This window comes from Agelaius tricolor, unplaced genomic scaffold (genome assembly GCF_023055355.1).
Source record: "Agelaius tricolor isolate 1412-34295 unplaced genomic scaffold, bAgeTri1.0.p SCAF_3, whole genome shotgun sequence".
Taxonomy (NCBI): Eukaryota; Metazoa; Chordata; class Aves; order Passeriformes; family Icteridae; genus Agelaius; species Agelaius tricolor.
In genome coordinates, this window is record NW_027269263.1 from 24,202,149 (window position 1) to 24,223,612 (window position 21,464).

Genomic DNA, 21,464 nt, shown 5'->3' on the forward strand with positions numbered 1-21,464 from the left:
AGGAATCTAATGTACTTAGGAATCACGGAGATCAGCACTCACAGTGCTTGTGTGTCCTGGTTTTGGCAAGGACAGTTCATTCTCTCACCATTGCTGAGAGGGGCAGAGCCTACAGGTGTGTGGATGTGGCTGGGCTGCTCTTCTAAACCACCCACGTCATCATGGGGGAACATGGTTCCAGGTGGGAGAGAAGGTGAGCCTGCAGCAGAAACGGCACCATTTTGTTCCTCTTTTCTGGAGGAGCAAAGCCGTGCCCACAACCCCTGGGGTGTGGACACGGAGCAGGGCAGTCAGTGCAGTCAGTGTCATGCAGACAATCTGGGTGGGAGGTTTGTCCATCCTTGTTTCTCATTGGCTTGGGCCTGGGGAAGGAGGACACCAGCTGCGGGAGCATCCGCCACACCTTTGTTTCTGGAAGAGTGTGTAGCTGCTGGGCTGTGGTAACATCCCCCATTTTGTCTTGGTGCCCATGTGGAGCTGGGTGGGGGTGGTGAGCACCTTTCTGTATGTAAATCACCTCTTTTACGCACTGTTGTTATGAGTACTGTTTGCTGTTACTGTTTGTTTTCCTTCTCTCATTGCTTTTTCTCTAGTAAATTGTTATCTCAACCCATAATCTCTGCCTTTTTGTCCCTTTCTCACTGGAGGGGATTGGGGAGAAGGGAAGCAGCTGTTTGGTTTTTAACCACAATGATTTGCAATATTATGTTCACGCTTGGCAGACACACATTAAAGGAGTGTGGGCACACACCTGTGAAAAATTCCTCTCAGGATCAGTGAAGTACTCATGTTGGATGCCTTTAGCATCATTCTGAAGGGTGAAGAGTTGGGCTTCGAGGAGTGGGGGTATCAACCCAGGCTCCATCACTGGCTTTTGGTAGTGGTCCTACAAAAAGAGTGAACTTCAGAATTTTCTCTCTCAGAGGAGTGGCCAGCTCAGAGTAAATTCCTGGCTGCAGCCCTCTGTGGTCCAGTAGAGCTCAGAGGGTCTCATTTAGAACCGCTTTTTCCAGGGTTGCAAGAGTGTTTTCTTTTGTCACAGCAATTTTCCATCCTGGCCACAATTCAGGTCAGTAACTTTCTGTAAAAGTTCAATTGCAAAAGCGGTGTTACACTTGCATTCTTAGGAAGGCAAGAAAAATAGGTTTCCAAGACTGTTCACTAAAATACAGGAGCTCATTAGCCAAAATAAGTTCCTGGGAGCACACAGTGTTTCTGATAAGCTCAAGGAGCTTAGCTGAGCTGTCATTCATCAAGGCCAAGGCCTAACAAGCATTTCTGAAGTCATAGTCTGGGCCAGTGTGAGAGCGGGATGCACCACCACATATGCAGAGTAAAAAAGCTGCTGCTGGGACAAGGCTTAAAACTGCACAAAGTCCTGACAAAGAACTAGGAACTTCTGTGTTTGTGGAGTTAGAGGGTTTCCTAAAGCAGATGTTGACGTTGCATTTGAGACTGGATGCAGTGACCCCTTCAAGCTGGCCTGGTGTTTATTAAAAGCCAGAAGAGCCACTGCCTACAGCTGGCAGGAAGAAACACTCAGCATCTCTGGGGCTGGTATTCCACCAGGAAGTTGTGAGAGGCTGCTTCTCCTGCAGAGCCACAAGGTACTCATGCCTTGCAGTTTAAAATCAACATCTCAGTATCAAAAACTGGCATAGTCATAAAATGGTAACCATTGGCAAGGGAATCATCAGGTTGTGAAGATTTTGTCTGTCCTTTGGAAAAGAAGCAGATGCTAGACAACTAATGCACATACAACTGTGGAATAGTTTATCTCCCATTCTAGATTAAAACAGGCAGTTTGTGCCACATGCAGAACTCTAATTTTGCTCTAAATTTCTTTCAATATGTGCTGTCCAGCTGGCCTGCTTCACACTTCACTGGAAGATGGTGTGTAAGATGCCAACAAGACAACCACCCAGAAAGAGTAAGTTAACTATCTCCAAAGTACCAGCCCAAAGAACAATTGACTCCGGGAAGGAACTGCGTGGCACTGACAAACACATAAGTAAGAGATATGGCATAGGGATTAGAGACAATATTTAGATGTGGGCACTTATGTAAGAAGAGGGATATTTGTTATCACATGTTTAAAAATCATCTGAAGAGAGTGGGAAAAAAAGGGACTCTTAACTGGCTGGAAATCCTGGCAGGATTTTAGCCCACTGGAAATCACAGGGGGATAATTCTTAGGCTTCTACTGAAAAGTTCTGCAATTGTTCAGTGTTCTTTGGCTTCTTTAGGTGAAACAACTTCTTTGCTAAATCAGCAAACTGACTTTACTGCTGTCCAGTCACAGTGATTCTGGTTAACCATGTGCTGGTTCTAGTTAACTTTCACACTTGATAACCTGAGCTAGACAGAGGCTGGCCACAAGTGAAGCACTGGGTGTAGATTTAGTGGAACTGGTGGAAGATTTCGTTCCTACTGACTAGACAGTCACCCTCACCCTCATTACAAGCCTGAGTGCAACCAGCCCAAGCACCACTGTCCTGCTGAAGAGGCAGAAGAGGGAAAGCAGAGAAATGGCCCATAGCCCTTGCCTCTCAGGAAGGCTGTGCTCCAACTGCATGAATAGGGAAGAGCATCTCCAGCTGGGTCCTGCTCTTGTAAAGACCACAAGCAAATTTCTCTTCAATCCTACTTAACCTTTATAGAGTGCCACATCTTTCTTCCTTCTGTGGAAGTCAGGCACCTAGATATATTCAAGGATGTGGGTCTGGGTGAAGTGGTGACAACTAGGCAGACAAAAACGCCATCCATGCTATCAGTATGTGAATTAAACCAAATTCTCTCTCTTTCTCTCTCTCCTGTCTTCTCTTGCCACTGAGCTTGGATAGAAAAACTGCTTTTTCTAGCAATCATAAAAGCTGGATTCAAAACACATTACAACAACATAAGGAAAGATGAGGCTTACTGGAAATATCCAAGAACTGCCTGGATGCAGGCCTGTGTCACATGCTCTAGGATGACCCTGCTTGAGCTGGCAGGTTGGGCCCACTGTGGTCTCTACCAACAATGACAATGCAATTCATAGAGTTTCTATGTGTGATGAAGTCAGTCACAAGGGTAACTTCATAAGCTCCCTTGACTGTAAGATATATGCCTTTTTGTATTTTTAAACATGGCATTTCCTACTTTCAAGTCATTAGAACTGCTCGAATTCTCCACACCCTTATATAAAGCTAAATTAATTATAATATTAAATCCTTAGGGAAAAAAAAAAGGAAAAGAAGAAGAAAAATTCATGCTCAGTGTTAAGGACAGGCCAGTGCCTGACAGAATGTGTTCAAATTTGAAGGCAGTATATTTGTAATCATATTTTCTAAACATATAAAAGAAAATCAGAAAGCCGGTGAGACAAAGGAAATGGAAATATGTTCCAGTATCAAGAATACCCAATGAGCATTAACTCTATCTTATAGTGACACCATGAGGAAAAAAAGAAATAGACCACACTTATTTAGAAACCACATTAGATGCAGTGCAGTCTGCATTCTTCCATTTGTGATTATTGGATAGTGATAATTGTGAGGCTACAGAATGTCAGGCTTGGGCATGTCCTAAGCAAAAATATCCTAATGTATATAGTTGAGGCTAGCACGACTTCTTTCTTGAGTTAATGTTGCAAAGACTAATATTCTTTTCTTCAATTTACCCCCCAGACACTATGTAAGTCTATAAAAGTATCAGTGATGGATTAAGTGAATAATTCTGCATTGCAATTGAGTGAATCTACTGAAACATACAAGTGTCTGGGAATGCTGTGCATGAGTGGAAGTTAGTATAAAAAGATATTAGATCATTCACCATGGCCATCTCTCTGTCACAGCCATTTCTCAGTTATACTTACATAAAACTTGGAGAGTTAACTAAGCTAAGTACCTCAAAAACCTGGAAAATTCAACTGATTGTTAAAGTACTAGGGAAAAGAAGCTATTACAGTGCCAACATTATCCCCAGCCCCTGATGTGGCAAGAAAGCCCTTTAGAGAGATGTACCTAAGTAATTGCAGCTCATGATACATACAGCCTGCTCCATAGACAAAGAAAAAGATGGGGGGAAATATTCCTGCCAATCTGTCAATTGGCAGGAATTCTGCCAATTCCTGCCCAATACTCTGGGGATATCTCTTTCTCAGCCAGAAGTCTAGCCCTGGCATGATGCAATCTGAAAGGAAACAAAAATATGAGTATCTATTGCACCTGAAGGTACAGATCATCTGTGTTCAATACTGCACATCCTAAAGCCAATCTCACAGGAAGGTGAAAAGAATTAAACATCAAATTACACAGTACAAGAATGAAATTCTTCCTGATCTGCAGATGACCAACAAAAACTCTGAATCCTAGTGTTTCATTACAGTCCCTTCTCTAGAGCAGACTTTTGCAGACCTGAGGCAAGGAACATTATCAGAGGGTTTCTGAAGTTCCCTATTTTTAGGTAGACATGTAAAGAAAGGAAATAAACATCTCAGCTTTATAATAACCCATAACATTTGAAACACACAGAACATCTGGAAGCATTTAAGCAGAAACAGAATGTTTACCTGAGATGTTTGTTTACATTCCATATTGCATAGAGATGTAGGAATTAAGAGCTAATTACTTTGTTGTATATGATTTTACAAGTTTGTTTTAGATCAAAATATGGTGTGATAATAAATCAAAATCCTTCAAGAAATCCAAAGTTCATGTATTGATAATGACATGATAAGAACAAAATAAAAACCATAAGCAAAAAAATTCATAAGCAAAACAATTAGAAATCTGTCAGTAACATTTGCCAAAACCAGTCTCTCAAAAAACCACAGCAGTCAGTAATGCCTAGAAAAATCCTATGCTGCTATGAGTAGACTCTATTTTTCCATGTAACCTCAAATCTGTCATTCCACTATTTTCCTCAGGAATGACTTCAGGTTAGTAGTTGCCTTGATCACTTCTTTAAAAACAACAGAACTGCAACAATTCACAACCTTTTGGAATTTCACTTTTTTTTAAGTGTGATGAATTTTACCAGGTGTGATTCAAAGGACTCTTCATCTTATCTATTGCAGACAAATGGCTATTAATCATTTGGACTGGTGATTCAAAATTCTTTAGTTTGAATAAATGCATCCTTGCTACCTGTTCTGTTAAGATTATCAATTTCCAATGCCATATTTCCAAACTGAAATCATAATTTCCAAACTGAATCATATTTCAAAACTGTGTCACTGCAATCAATGGAATAAACTTCTTTTTGTTAATTACATAGGTTTAATATTAATCCCTCATTTGCTTTTCTTATTGGTATTTCACTTCTTGCTTTAAAACTGGTTTTAAAGAGAGACTGGTTTTGGCAAATGTTACTGACAGATTTCTAATTGTTTTGTTTATGATTTTTTTGCTTATGGTTTTTATTTTGTTCTTAACATGTCATTATCAATACATGAACTTCATGTTTCTTGAAGGATTTTGATTTATTATCACACCATATTTTGATCTAAAAGAAACTTGTAAAATCATATACAATACAATATTATAAACATCATCTCTTAATATATTTGTCTGTGTTGCACTGCAGCTTCTACACCTTTTTTAAAGGGATGTCGTGTGAGATAACATCTCATGCAGCGGGTTTGGTGGTGTGGTGGCTTTTTTCACATCTGTGGAACTGTGACTTCTTGGCCCCCTTTCAAAGTTTTCCAGCTTTTACACATCCTACATTACATCTGTGCTCCCAACCATGTCGAAATTTATTTGCTGGAATGATTCCAAATCTGTAACTCCCTGATCAAGGTGATACCCTGTTGTACAAGGAATATTCAAGCAGAGTGCAATCAATGACACCTGGAAAACTCATAATTTTTTACACATTGACATTGGTTTCAAAATAAAGATTTCATAAAGGTTTGCTTTTGAAGAACATCTCTGCTGATCCAAAGCCAAATGTGTGGGTGTTTTTCATCTCGCTGTAGTTGATTTAACTTGTAAAAGGAGACTTAACTTCCTTTCTATAGTTCCTCTCAATTACATAAACATTTCTGTGAGCCAGTCAGTTAAGAGTTTATGACAGATTTAGAGCTGCTTGGTGATAATTTATGAGTACTTCATGTTGGCCTGATTACTGAAATGTTTGCTATATGGCTTCATTTGTTTAGTGTAACAAGAATTTGTCGGGAAAAAAACAACTCTGAAAAGGAAGGATGGATTAAGGTACCCAGTTTTCAAACTCTACTACATCCTTAAGGAAATGTCAGAATTATTTGAACATCCTATTCAACACAGCCTCTAAAATCAGCTTGGAGAATGAAAAAGAAAAGTCCAGGAATCTGCAAGAGCAAACCTTGCATTTCAAATGGTAAGTGAAAAGTGCTTCACTGCTAAAAAAAGTGCTGCTTCTGCCAGTCACCACAGAAACACCACCACTACAGCTACACCATGAGTGTGCCACTGCTGCTGGATTATCTGTGCCACTGATCTCTGACAGTAGTTGCTGAAGTCTTCACTTCTTTTGGGGAAGAATTTTTGCAGTCCTCCCCTTGGACCAAGTCCTTGGGTTACAATACCTAACTCAGCTGTTCTCACTTTGACATTCTGATTGGGTTTATGAACATTCCTCTTTTTCCCTTCAAGGAAAGCAGCAGCAATGAACAGTCCATTTAGAAATATAACAAAAAAAAAATCTCAGTTTCAATAGAAAAAACATCTTGGTAGAACTCAAATGTAGTTAAAAACACATTCTAAACAGAAGACACTCAAGTTCCAAGCCCCTCGCTTCCTATCATAGGTATTAATTCCAGCTGAAATATCTAAAGTATGATATACTCTTTCTTACAAAGTTAAGGCTCTTGTATTTGCTGATAACTGCTCAAAGTATTCACTGTGATCAAATTCTCATTTTCCAAATGAGAAACAAAACAAACACATGGGCAGATACATAACAATCCTAAAGTAATGTCTAACTCATCATAGAACCCAAATAAAGAGCAAAATAAGTAAAGCAAAATGGATGGACAAATTGCATGAGCTGGAAGCACTGTGGTTTAATTTTTGAAAAGGAGGAGATGTAATTTGTATGCAAAATAAAAATAACTATAGAAAAGATCATCATTTTCAGAGAATATGATCTTAATTTCCTAAATTTGTATTTTAGCAAAAAAATAGCTTTATGATATATAACACATAAATGTAACAGCTTGTTAAAGATCACTCTTTTTTTTGCTATTACATTCTGAAGAAACCAGAGAGATCCAGAAAACAAACTGAGAAAATGTTCCGTTCCACAGAGTCACTTTGTGATAAAAAAAAAAAGAACAGTGAAGTCCAACTTTGCTGCAGCAAGTCTTCCCCTAACACTACCAGTACTAGAACCCCTAGAACCCTGAACAGTGGATCCCCTCATTTGAAGGAAGATTGACATAATTAATTAAGGACTAGAAATGAGATGTAAGGAGTAGTACAGGAGTTTGAGAAACCACAATGTGTAAAAAGCTCACATCTGGGAGAAGCTTAAGAGGAAAAGTAGACCATAGCTCAAGGAATAGACTTCTTTTTCTAGAGCTAACAAAAGTTTAACCCTTTCAACAAAGATATTTCAGGGAAAAGGAGATTAAACAGTCAAACTGGTAGCCTTATCAGTTATTGCCACCTACTGTGTTTAATATATTTTTAACCAAATTGAAATGATCAAGATACGCTGTGAAGAAAATTCCAGGTCACATGAAGTTCAGTTGAATTGTACCTATCTCAGGCAGGTATTCACTGATACAATTTCACAGTGAAAAACAATTCTTCCACAAGTTCAGCTTGGCCCCTGAACCATTTCTTTGAATGAATGTGTACCTGTAAGATCTCACTCAAACCCAGTGCTCCAGACTATAAAAAAAGAGCTGCTGACTCAAAACAACATCTTAATAGCTGAATCCTTGATACCGTAGAATTATTTTTTTTAAATTAGTATCTGCTCTATAATTTTTGAAGTAGAAAAACTATAACTCTTTGTTTGATAAATTGAGAGTGCAACATCTGCAAGACATTAAAACATCTTTTTAAATATTTTGAGAAATCAGGCACATTCAGGTGACCTTTTTTCATGCTCTTGTTAAACATATACTCAAATAGAGGCAAAATTTGGGCAACATTTCTTCTTTTCAAACTCTGTGAAACTGTTTCTCTTCCTATTTCCTAATTCTGAAATTTAAGGCACATTTTGTTAAGACCACACATTCTCTCCAAGATCTCAGCTGGAAATATAAACCTATATTGCTATCCTGTACCAATTTAAATAAAATTCACAGCACCTTTTAAGAAATTGTGCAAATACACTGAAAAAATCAGGAGCTACCAGCTTCCTTAAGTATCTTACCTTACTGTGTAGATGCTGCATGCTCAACCATCAAGACATGATTATTGGCTTCAGGCTGGAGTCTTTGGATCAAAATGTTTGATCTGCATTTAGAGACAAATTTCCACTGGCCTGTGCTTATAGTCTGTTCATTCATCTCTTCTCTACTAAAAAGACTCTAAGCATTTCCAAGCCTCAAATGAAAAATATGCTTTTCCTCTCAGGTATTATTTCAGGGCTATTAAACCAGAAGTATATTTCTCAGGCTTTCTTTAATCTTTTTTCCCCTACACTACTTCTGCCAAGGGGCTCATAAACAACAGCCAGTACTGATGACAATATTAATTTAAAGGAGGAATTTAAGTGGTTATAACTGGGAAGCACAAAAAGAAATGTTTTTATTGTTACTCCGGCACAGGAAAACTCAAGACTAAGATTTCTTAGCACTGAAGTAAGAGTTTGAACCAGCAGGCTACAAAGGCTTATCAACCCAAATATTGACACTAATGAGGAAGAGGAATATGAATAGTTATTACTATCTTTGGAGGATATGGCAGGCGAATAATATGATTTTTAGAAATAAAACACTGCTACCATGTGCTAGAAAGTACTACAGAAAAGTGATATGGAAATTATATTTTCTATACCGTTGCAGAGAAGAATTAGAAGAGTCTACAGCTTTAGAAAAGTAAAATAAAAGGTATTTTAAATATCAAGCATACTTCATGTGCTTTATGCATTAGAAATAACACATGCTTTACCTAAGGAGCATCATATTTACTTTTGAGGAGTTTGAATGTGTAAATTTGTCTTTGCCTCATTTTGAGTTAAACATCATGATTTTCAAAACTCATCTGAGTTTTGAATACATTATTAGAGAAACATGAACAAAGCTAAAAATAAATCAGAGACACAAGTAAATTGAAGGAAGCTAATACAGTAAGAGATTAAAAATACCAGATAAACACATGGAATCTAATTGCATCATCCAAAGTAGTACTCAGAGGATGCCTCTTGAGTACAGAACGAGAATCCTCTCTAGCCTGAAGGACATGAATCTAACCATTCTCAGAGCACTTCTCCTATGTACAACATATGGTTTGTTAAATGGAAACAAGCTCAGGAAGATAATTTGTTCTGTAAACAGTCAGGCCCCAAGAGAGAAACTGCCTATTGAAACACTTACAAGATACTTTAGCTTTCTCATCCTCCTGAACAAACACACAGAGGCAACTTAAATAATTCTAGTCCAATTATCACTCAGTTATGGTATATCCCTCAAGTGCAACTGTAGGAGATGATATAGGAAGTGATGAAGCTGTCAATGACACATGCAGACTGAAAATCTGACTCCTTTGTACTCCTTTAGGATGTACCCTAATAGTCTCAGCCCAGGCCTCTATTAAATCTGGTTGCAAGGTTTCTCATAAAAAAACCCTCCTAGAAGAAGGCTAGTGAATTAATCTGGAAGAACAGCCTCTTAAAACCCAAGAAAAGCCAGCATCTCTGCTCCAAACTCACTGGCCCCCACCTCCCAAAAAAAAAAGCTCACATCAACACCATCATAGACATGGATAGCAGCACACCCCACGGAAGCTTTGGAAGGGCTGAAAAACACAATCAATTTACTGTCAATCTATTGCAGAGTTCCAGCCACAAACAAGCCTCAGCTTAACATCTTACTGCACATTGGCAGAGCCAGTAGCTGTGCCCCATTCCTAGCTTGAAAGAACAAAGTGAAATTGAGCACAGAAAATGAAAAATAAGACACTTCATACTGGAAGTATTCAGAGTATCTGGCACTCTCCCTGTCCTCCAAACAGTAAATGTCATTTTGCTTCTGCTTTTCTTGGAATCACGACAGAAATTAGGTGCCCCAAGTCCTCAGAGCTCTTGGGCATCACCATCACTATCTATGAACCCAAATAAATTTATGCCTTCATAGTAGATACAAGAAGGAGGAAAGCACAAGGTGGACAAATACACCTGACAGCTCAAGTGTCCTACCAGAGGCAAATACAGCCCCAAGGCTGATTTTTCCACTCCTGGGCATTGCCATGGAACCTGCACTTGCTATGAAGGAGAAAGGGCAACCAAAGAGCTCAAAAGGAGGCTGAGTTCTACTTGCAATTGCAAAACCATACCTGAATTCTCTGTGCTCTGCTGCCATTCTGGATTTAGCACCTTCTTGAAGATGAGGGCAAGCAGCCTCCCTGTGATGTCCTGTTCCAGGAGGGCAGAGGAAATCACTCAGAGTCTCTCAGCCTGGCTTTCCCCAGAAACCTGCAAGGGCATCAGCTTCTGCAAAACACTCAAAACACTTTGGGAGAGCAGTGATTTGGACAGATTCTGTTGTGGCTAGATAAAACCCAGGGAACTGGACCCCATATAGAGACTTCACTGAATTTAAAAGTTGTAAAAACCCCTGCAAAGCAGCGATTTGCATGGCATTCTGTAATGGGAAGTTTAACTGCACAATTTTCAAAAGGAGGCAAAATAATTTTGGGGTGGGGAATAGTCCTCTACTGGCAACAGGTTACCAGTTCCAGTTCTACCCATCCCCTTCCAGCACTACAAGAGATCTATTTGAAAAAACCTCAGGCTCTCAGTGCACAATTCTATTTCAAACTGTGTAAGATAAGAATAAGAGAGGGGAAGAACACTGTAGTGGAGGAATGGTACACTTTAAGGCAATAAAAAGCATCCTCTAGAGCAGCTGTATCACACATGGGCACAATTCCCAAGGAAAGAGAGAAAAGTGATATGTGAAGGAGCTGTAGGTTTAATTGACAAAGTGAAGAGACTCAAAACTTCTACAGAAACTGATAGGCATGGTTAATAGGAAGTATACAAATTGTTTTCACAAAAGCATATTATAATTTCAGTTATAGAAGTAGATAAAATTAGCAATGCTCATTAGTTAAATTTGAACATATACTGATTCATTTTAATCTGACATTAAAAAAGATAATGGGAACACTAATATTCAATCTACATAAAAATTGCTTTTAGCCAAATTCTCTTTTGTTTCCTTTACATTACATGTAACATTGACAAGAACAGCCAAATCTGATCATTCAGCAAGACTTTTTTTTTTTTATTACAGTAAACCGTCTTCTTAAATATTTTAAATTGAAGAAGTTGCTTGTGGCATTCACATTTTCTGGAAAAATCCCTTTGCCCAGGCTTTTTTTCCCGGGAAGCTGAGAAGCCTCAGAGAAAAAGGAAAACAGTAATTATCTGATTTGCTTCTCCTGTCTTCTGCTCCTTTGGAATGTGTTTGGAGATTGTTTACCAACAGGTGGTTGTTTTATTGGTTTCTGCTGTGGTATGTATTGACTCTTGCCAATTGGGGCCAGGCTGTGTCGTGGCTCTGGAAGGAGTCACGAGTCTTCATTATTATCTTGTTAGCCTTCTGTAAGTATCCTTTCTGTATTCTTTAGTTAATTAGTATAGTATTCTTTATATAATATAGTATCTTAAAATAATAAGTTAGCCTTCTGAGAACATGGAATCAGATTCATTCCTTCCTTCCTTCATCAGGGCACCCTGCAAATACAATAGTTGCTTCCCTGGCTCCTATTTCAATGATTTTTCACTTGAATTTTTACATATGTTTCCTGTAAATCAGATCTATTGGCTCTTCAGACATTTTCATCACTATTCCTCTTCCACCTTAGTTTCAAATACTTACAGCCAGCTCCAGACTTCTACATATGTGAATGCAACCATCCCAACATCACCTTCTGTGAAGAACAGCTTCCTCAGTTCCAGCAACAAGCAATTCTGTGCTGTCATTCTTCCAGAACATCCAAGAATGTCATATTTATCTCACATTTCTTCAAGTTTCTTTCCTATTTGCTTCCTAGTCACTTTAAAATTGCAATTGTCTCTGAAGTCTGCTCATGCACCATTTGCTTTCTGCATTAAACTGTGATGATCCGTTTTTTTTCTTATCATCAGAATTTCATTAGTGTTCTCAGAGAAGAGAACTTTCTGCCCTGGTTCCTCATGGGAAATATTTTTCCTGTACCTTTTACCCTGGTTGGGTCTCTAAGTTCAGCCTGACAGGGTCCTAAGCAGTAAGGAGAGCACAGTCTCTGGGATAGAGGGACACTGGCTAAGAGAAGCTTCCTGCTCCTTTGATCCTCAGCTACTCATGGGCTACTGATGGGCTCTCTACAAACTGGACACCAGAAGCAATACTGTCCTGAACTCTGCAGACATATTCCAAGACTTTGTTTTCCCTCTGTTTCCTTTGTCTTCTACATCCATATTTAATACTCTTGCTCACCTCTCAAAGCACTTTTGATGCAGTTTGTAAAGCAGCATTATGTTTAGACTGAAAAAAAAAACCCAATAGAAGATGCAGCCATCCCCCTCCCTCCCAGGTATGAAAAAACTGACTCAGGAATTCAAATTCATTTACAACTTTGGCCAATATTGCCTGGATCATCTTTATTAAGTACTTGTACATACTTGGAATACAAAACATCATGTTCTTTTCTATTGAATTTCTTCTCTTTACATTTCTGCCAGCAGTACTTTGATTATACTGACCCGTATTGAACAGCACCTTAGAAAGAGTAGAATTTCAAGTTGGAAAAGAGGAAAAACTGGTGATTGTCAAAACCGGGGAAATACTAAGAATGCCTATTAAATTTTATGAAATGCACACAAAAAATATTAAAAGTAAAAATTTCATTATTCTGTACCAGTTGAGATACTTGCTACTGTACTTTTTACAATCAAGTTGTTAGACAGTGTTCTACTGCCAGCTACAAAAATATGAAAATCACATTAATGATTGTGCAGTTGCTCATAGCAGTTGAGAGGCAATTGAATAGAAAAAGGCTTACTAGGTACCAAATAAAACATTGCTACCCAATTATTCAGAAAGCATTTGTCAAGTACAATTAGTACAAAACACTGATATTTCTACCTTATATTGAATCTATAAATAGACTGTAAAAATTACAAAAGAACATTTAAAAAAACATAAAATCACATATTACCAGGCAAGAGATCAACTGGGCATAGAATCCCATGTAAACAAAGCTGACAACAGTAAAGTGTCTCCTTAGTATAAACTGAGTATTATTACCAAAAGAAAAAAAAAATCTAAAATTCACACCTTCTTATAATTTTCAATACATAACTTTTAAGCCATTTCCATTCTCATTTTACCTGGTTAGCTGTACTCATCCTTTGACTGGAAATGTGGCACAATCTCTTCCACTTCAATTACAATATTGAATTTCAGCTTTTGCCATGAGAAAAGAAGACTCAGGATGTTCCCTTTAATAGGAACAGCTCATCCATGTTACAGTGGGCTTTATCTCCACAGGTTTGAAGCATGAAGGTTCTCACTGCAAGTGGGAGGCACAGCTGCTGTAAACTGAACATCATCTCAATTTGGTTTGAACATCAAGCACCAACGTGGCTGGTTCCATTTTGCAAATGAACAATGCCCCTGCTTCTTCCCATTCTGTACTAAATGAAAATCCTTGCATTGCACCAAAAAAATGGGTTTTTTGCATCTTGCACAATTGTGTTCATAGCTGAAGAGCATTTAACCATCAACTTTAGCATAAAATATAATTTCAAAGTATTATACACTTATTCTTTCTTCAGTGCTATTAATATTAATTTCAACTAATTTGAATAGATCTTAATATAATTTCCTTACAAAACTGGAAGCAACATACTTAAGATGCAAATCAAGATTTAAGGATCATAATAATTCTTATTAAAAACAAGATTAAATGCAAGTTCATTTGAAAAAACATGCATAAAAGCACATAAATATACATGAATACAACAATTAAATATAATTCACAGCTAAATGACTGTCAGGCAAAGCAAAATTTTTTCTCCAGCTTAAAAAATTAGTTATCTTTGCAGTGTTCAGACCACTAATCAGAACCTCTGTAGTACATAAAGAATGCCAAGATTATCAACAGTCACATATACTTTGAAATTAGGGGACACATGTATTGACTTGAGGTTTGTTCCATTTGTGTAGAAGGTTTGTAAAGATTCTCCCGTAGTTACATTCCACCACTATAAAAAAAATAAAAACACACTTTCAGTTAGGTGAAAGAAGTTCAGAATAGAATCTGTTAACAGGCTTAGCATGGCTAACCCAGTTGACTGCTTTTACCAAAAAGGTAGAATTAAAAATAAAACCATCAAATTAGTTAACATTAAAAACAATCTTTAAGTAGAATAAATTTAGGACTAATCACTAAATATAAGGCTTTGAGATGAAAAGAAACTTCAAAAATACTGAAGCTGTTAAATTTCAAGAAAATATACAAAATAAATTCAGGTACTGCCCCTTACCCCATCACAAAATGCAATCAATAGACATAAACTGCAATAAGTCCAAACTTTTAAAAATTATGTATTTTCATGTAACCAAATGAATACATAAAACATGTTACCACATAACTTAAAGTATAGCTGAATTAAAAACTTAGCTAGACACACAAGAGGGTTGATCATGTACATGTTTGAAATAATTTGCAGTTTTTCTAGTAGGACTGACTTCTTTTTCAGTGAGATTACAATAAATATTTTTAGAATACACAGTTAGCACTAAAAACAAAGAAACCAAAAAACCTGCAACCATCAGTTTACCATAGTCTGAAATTTCCCATTTCTCAGAGAAACTGTAGACCAATGCAAAACTGGACCTAACACAATCCAGCACAAAGCAGTTATTCCATTGTGCCAGTAAGAACTCTACCTTCTATTCAGGCAGCATTTGAGTGCAGCAGCAAAATATCACAACAGATTACCTTCAGCTTTGATCACATTGAAAAGCAGATGGTATTACTACTTTTGAGCTTACTCATCTCATGAAATATGTAACATTATAGTTATGTGCATAATACAGATTTGCCACTACACAGCTACAATGCTCTGATTAAATCCACTGTTCCTAAAGTGTCTGTTATTTGATGGAGACCCCCTCAAAAAAAGAAAAAAAAAATTAACCAAACCAAAAATGGATCTTAATGAGCTTTTGAACCTTTGGTCTGAATAAATGAGCAGGTGCTGTGGCAGTGGGTACCACTCACACAGCAAGTTCAATAGTATCCAGGTGGATACACCTCATCTGTGACTAAGATGACTCATTCATTCAAAGGTGTTGATCATGTAACTCTAGAGTCCAACTCAGTCCAGCTTTAGGGGTGCAGACTCCTGAAATGTTCTGGACATTCCCTGACTAGTGTCTCTCTACAAAATGGCTCTGTGTTTGTGTGTTTTCAGGCACATCATACACATCTATCTGTAGAAGCAGAAATACAATACTTTCAGAAGGCATTGTGATTGAACATGGTCCCACAACTGGAAAAAGACAAATGCCATACCCACTTTCACAAGGAGCAAAGAAGGTACTGGGAACTACAGGTCAGTAATCTTCACTACAAAGTCCAGGATTATTATGGAACAAGTTTCCTGGAAGTCATTTCAAGTCCCATGAAAAGCAAGGATGTGATCTTGAACAACTAGCAGAGATACACCACAAGTAAATCATGCTGAAGCACCCAATTGACTTGTGCTGACAAAAATGGTGTCTCTCCAAAGAACATGGCAAGAGCAGAGGATGTGAGCACCCTTGACTTCAGCCATGCCAACAGCATGGTCTGCCATAGCATCCCTGCAGCCAAACTGGAGGGATAAGGACTGGCTGAGTGGAATACAGGGTAGGTAACAAATTGGGTGGGCTGTTAGTTCAGTCACTGTGTGTGGGGCCCTGCCCAAGTACAAGAAAGACACTGACACACTGGAGCAAGACCAGCACATAGTGATTTGAGGTGGCTGGACACCTAGAACAGATGCCATGGACGACAGAGCACTACATTTGTTTAGGAGGCTAATGATGTCTTCAGCTAATAAAAGGGTTAGAGATAACAGAGATCAGGTTAAAGATAACCCTCTTTTACAGGGCCCAGAGGCAACCCTGTTGGACTGGGGACAATATTTTACAGGGCAAGGCCCTAAATAATTTTACCTAACTCTGCAAACACTTCTAGCAAGGGGCTGGACTAGAAGAATTCCAGAAGACCCTAACATTCTAAATCATTCTACACTCCAAGAAGCATTACAACACCATACTGTGCAACCACAAGATAAAATGAGGAGGAAGCTAGAAACAGAAAGTATGTCTTATTCTTTAATATAAAATGAACATCAGAAGGTGCTATCAAAACTAACTTAGAAATTTCAACTCTTTGTTACATGGTTACTGACTCCAAAGAATTAGTCTGATAGCATATCTAACACCAAGAGACTGACCAACAATCAGCTAAAATTCCATCCCTCCAAGGTTAGAACTTTGCCACCTGTCATTTCACACACACACACACACACAGATAACACCTTTCTAATAACAGGTGTTGGCTATCACAAGGGGAAAAAACCAACACAAAACCTCATGAGAAACTTAGAATTACAAAGAACCATTCACAGACTGAAAAAAGGCTACCTTTTCCCCTTCCCAAAAAACCATATGCCCAGTAGATGCATGAACCAATGAAAGAGTGATGAAAACACTGATTTCCTCCAAATATTACTTATAAAATGTCTTTCAAGGCAGAAATCATTGCCTGTAATTTCCTCTGGATTTCTACTTATGAGAAAATTTAAACCTCAGTATATCAAAAAAAAAAAAGAAGCCTGATATAGAGTATTTTTCTGTTAATCATAGAGAACATAATTGCTGTCAAAAGTGAGTGGATATTAAGGCATACAAAAATGTTTGGAATCTTTAAAGGTGTTTAGGAAGTACATTGCAAATGAAAATATGAAGTTAAATTGAATGTAGAGACTTTGAAACAAACCTGAATTCTTAGAAGACTTTTTCAGGGGACTTGCAGATATAAGAAAAAGTGAAAAGTGCTAGACCATCACAAAAATGAAGCAGCTTTGTGTTAACTAAAATGTTTCAGGTCTGTTTATTGAATTAGTCTTAATTGTCAGAGTACTGCCATTTAGTAAGGTATGACAGGGTATTGTTTTATTTCAAGGCTTACCTTAAGATAGCCTCCAGATGACACAAGCATTTTACTGTCAGGAGAAAAGGAGAGGTCTGTTACCCAACCCCCATGTGTTGGCTCTCCTTCATCTACAGTAACTGGGGAGCAGAAATGAAGTAATGCACCTGTTAAAACATCCCAAATCTGAAAAAGAGGAAAGAGTATTTAAAGAAGGAAACTTAACAGGGAAAGAAATGCCTCAAATAAGGAAACCTGAAATCCATTTTCTGTATTAGAGGGGAAAAAAAAAAAACAACCAACCACCTTGCAAATATATATTCTACATGAAGTGACAAAATAATCTTTTAAAAATCCTGTTTTAGAACTGTATCTTATATAGAGGATTTAATCACACATGTAATTCACAGTAGAATTATTAAATCCTGCGAATCAGTTTCTTAGCATTCATGGGACATAAATCTAACAATATGGTTACAAACTACTGCCTCATGTGGCCAACTTTGCTATTTTCACCACAAAGCTATGGAATCAGACCTGCAGAACAAAAGCCATAAGAACTCTTCTGTCTGTGAACTGACAATCAATGGAATTATAAAGTAACATCAAGATTAGAGCAGTACCCTTATTTCTCCTTTGTCATCTCCAGTGGCCAGCAGTTTGTTATTAGGAGAGAAAGTGCAGCACCGCACACAGGCTTCGTGGTCCTTCAGTTCATGAAGAACAGATGAACTTTCAAAGCTCCATATCTAAATGGAAAACATTACAGAGGAGTGAAAGACAAGTTCAAAACCAGTTATGATTTCCTTCTAAAAGGCATTAGCATTAAACTGTACATAAGATGTTTTATACATATGCATATTTTTAGGTGGATTTAGGTGGATTTTAGGTGTAAATGCATTAAACTGTAGAGTCTGGTTTTCTTTTTTATTACCAGAATCACACAAGAATTTGCTAGGAATTACTGAACTGACTATATGTATCTTTCCTTGGAATGTACCTTTTAATGAAACCTATATATTTACAAGGAAGTTTAAAGCTGTTCACAGAAATAGGATTAATCAATCACTTGAAAATTATATTTTTGAAACCTAATGGAATGTTTTAGGAACATAATGGGGCAGCCCCAGCTCACTACTTTGTGCACCTGCCTTCTGAACCTATGAACCGAAACTTCACTGGAAGTTTCAGAAATTTTTCTTAAATTACAAATTAAGAAGTTCAGGCTATCAACAAATCGATACAGAGAAATAAACAAAGTGTTCTGCACAAAGCTGTGCATTAAACACACATTTTATTTGTACAGAAGCCACTAGGCTTAAGTTATAGCCAAGATCAATTGCAAATGACTGCAACAGCTTTAGTAACATGTTGACGGATAGAGGAAATTTAAAACCAGAAATACAACAGGATAACTTGAATAATCACTAGTTACCTCAAAATTAAAAATACAGACTACATTTCAGGACAAATAAGGCACCATGTTTATCTCTATACAGAAGGTAACCAACCTTTGCAGTTTTGTCAGCAGAAGTAGATGAAAATTTACTACCATCAGGTGAAACAGCACAGGAAAGAACAGCGCCTCCATGACAAGCAAAATCTTTTTCTGGGTTTCCAGTAGTGATATTCCAAACCTATCACACATACAGAAAAAAAAAGGTTACTTTTTTAACACAGTAATAAGGTAAAACCACATCTTATACAAAAATATATAAAGCATAAAACTCAACTAGATAGTTCTAATGTGGCCAATATTTTGTTATACTCACTAGTATAGTTATAATACAACAGTGCAGATCTTACTGAAAATAGAAAAACCACAATTTTGTCTTAGAAGTCAGCTTACACTTTATAATTTATTTGTAAAATGTGTGCCCACACAAAATGTAGGAAATACCAAATGTTACAAGAGAGAGTCAAATGTGTTTGATGTGACTTCTTCAGTTCACAGCCTGTTACTCACCTTAACAGTTCCATCGAATGACCAAGAGAGAATTTTTGAATTTTCCAGAAGTCTAAAATCCTTGATTGCTTCCTTGTGCCCTCTTAGAAACACACATTCACTCAATTGCCAATTCCATACCTAATCATAAAAATCAAATACATTCTTTTTAAAAAGTGAAACAGCAACATAAGAAGCATGAACTAACTTTTTCTTTTTAAGTAACAGGACTAATAACAAGTTCATATGATGGTGGTGGTGATTAATTAAAATGTTAGATATTGAAGTGATCCATAATGGAGATGCTGAAGATTGAGGGTGCCATAGCATTTAATGGTCAACATATGAGAGTTCCTTATAATACACATATAATCTTATTTGCAAAGTGAATTTGATACTTAAAATTCACTGGTAATTAAAAAAAAAAGCAGCAAACCAATAATTTTCAGGCACCTCAGTAGTTTGGGGTTTTAAACTTTTGATCATCAAACATATAGACTTATTTCACCTGGCAGACCTCATGTTTTGCTGACTTAAATTAGATTTCTTTTATATTTTAAAAGGCATTTTTAATAAACTGCCATTTTGCTTTGCCTTTTATAACAAAATGACACTTCTATTTTCAATTCAACTATTCACTGCAAAATGATTTACGTGAAATTTTTTCTACAGAAGCAATTAAGCATCAATTTCTTTTAAACAGCACTGATTTCATAGTTTTCAAAGGAGCAGGTTTCCTGCAGCAGGGTGAACAGAAAGCTGTGTGTGCAGAGACAGTCCTGGCGGTTCAGCCCACCAGAGGGAGCTGAGGGCCAGCAGGAACACTTCCCACAGCACAACCAGGAGAAGGATCCCAGGCTGAGGATCAGCATCCAGGAGTGCTTTGGAGGTTTTGTTTAAACTAGGGATCCTGCCAGCACTCTGAAGCGCTCTGCAGGACAAACCAGGGCTCAGCAAGCTCCAAGTGAGACACTGATCTTTACTGCAGACCTGCAGCCCTAGGTGGATAATGCTAACACAGACACACCAGAACGCATCCCTGGAGCAAACCCACCTTGCTGAGAGGCAGAGGTTCCTAATTCGAGCCCACATTAGTGCAGCCACTCTATTTCTAGCTGGTTTTCTGCACTGGACAGGGTGGGCACACCAGCCTGCTCAGAGACTTTTTACATCATTCCCCAAGACAGTGGAAGCAACACTGACAGACCTACAGCATCCCAAACCCTCATTTCAGAACTGCTGAGACACCTTGTTTGACAGCTAGTGTTTCTTTACTCTTCTCAAAGTCTTTCTAGCATCCACAGCAGTAAAAACAGAAAATCTGTAATATTCATTATCACATAAGGCATAAATAAAAGCTACACTTTCTACAGTCCCTTGCCCCTGGATGGAGCAATGCAGAATACAGTAGTCATATACTGAGTTTACATTATCTGTAGTATAAATCCCTTTATTTTAAGTAAGTTACAGCATTATCTTTTTAAATGTTGCCCAAACCTGTATAACTGGATCATGAGCACTTGAGATGAGAGTCTGACAGTCGGGTGTAAACTGACAGTGCTGCACAGATGTCCTGTAGGCCTCCCAGGACTTCAGAATCTTCCCATCTGACAACTGTAGTACCTTTACAGTGAAAAACACAATAATTGCATTTATTTGACACACTTGAGGAAAGAATTTGCATGTTCTTGTTTTCTTAAATTACATGAAATTGCAAATACATGATTTTAAGTCACTGGATTGGAACAACCAAAAATTCTTATTAGTGTAGTCTGGGTAAAATGAAATTCAGAGCTAGATTATTAGCATTACCTTTAAGATATTTTAATTTAGACATAATTCACAAATGTAAATTGAATTACTATACTGAATAATATTATTGTATAACATCATCCAAATAACATTTATTTTAAAAGAAAAAGCATAAAGAGGAGTGTTTTCCTACTGTTTTTCAAACCAGATTTAGAATTTAATACCTTTATTGTTCCACTCTCCTGCCCAAAAGCTGCAAATTTAAGATCTTCACTTAAGCAACAGCAGGAAATGGGGGATTCTTGAGCTGCTGTCTGCATAATAACTTTGTCTGTATTTCCATTGATAAGCTGTAAAATAGGAAGGCAATTAAGGTATTAGAATATTTTAAAATTTAAACTTAAATGAATTACAACACAGAGCTGACAATG

The 21,464-nt window shown here is 37.5% G+C and overlaps 1 protein-coding gene across 3 annotated transcripts in view; it reads right to left on the reverse strand.

Annotated features, from left to right (window-relative positions):
- Nucleotides 1-12,751: 12,751 nt before the first annotated feature.
- The window catches only part of APAF1 (apoptotic peptidase activating factor 1), a 31,511-nt gene continuing 22,798 nt past the window's right edge, over nucleotides 12,752-21,464 (reverse strand). For all 3 annotated transcript variants that reach the window (XM_071423223.1, XM_071423221.1, XM_071423222.1), the window contains 7 exons: nucleotides 21,258-21,383; nucleotides 20,779-20,904; nucleotides 19,303-19,422; nucleotides 18,848-18,973; nucleotides 17,960-18,085; nucleotides 17,376-17,522; nucleotides 12,752-14,394 (listed from right to left, as the gene is read on the reverse strand). In XM_071423223.1, the coding sequence (XP_071279324.1) occupies nucleotides 14,251-14,394; nucleotides 17,376-17,522; nucleotides 17,960-18,085; nucleotides 18,848-18,973; nucleotides 19,303-19,422; nucleotides 20,779-20,904; nucleotides 21,258-21,383 (915 nt within the window). In that variant the 3' untranslated portion in view covers nucleotides 12,752-14,250. The remainder of the gene's footprint in view (nucleotides 14,395-17,375; nucleotides 17,523-17,959; nucleotides 18,086-18,847; nucleotides 18,974-19,302; nucleotides 19,423-20,778; nucleotides 20,905-21,257; nucleotides 21,384-21,464) is intronic.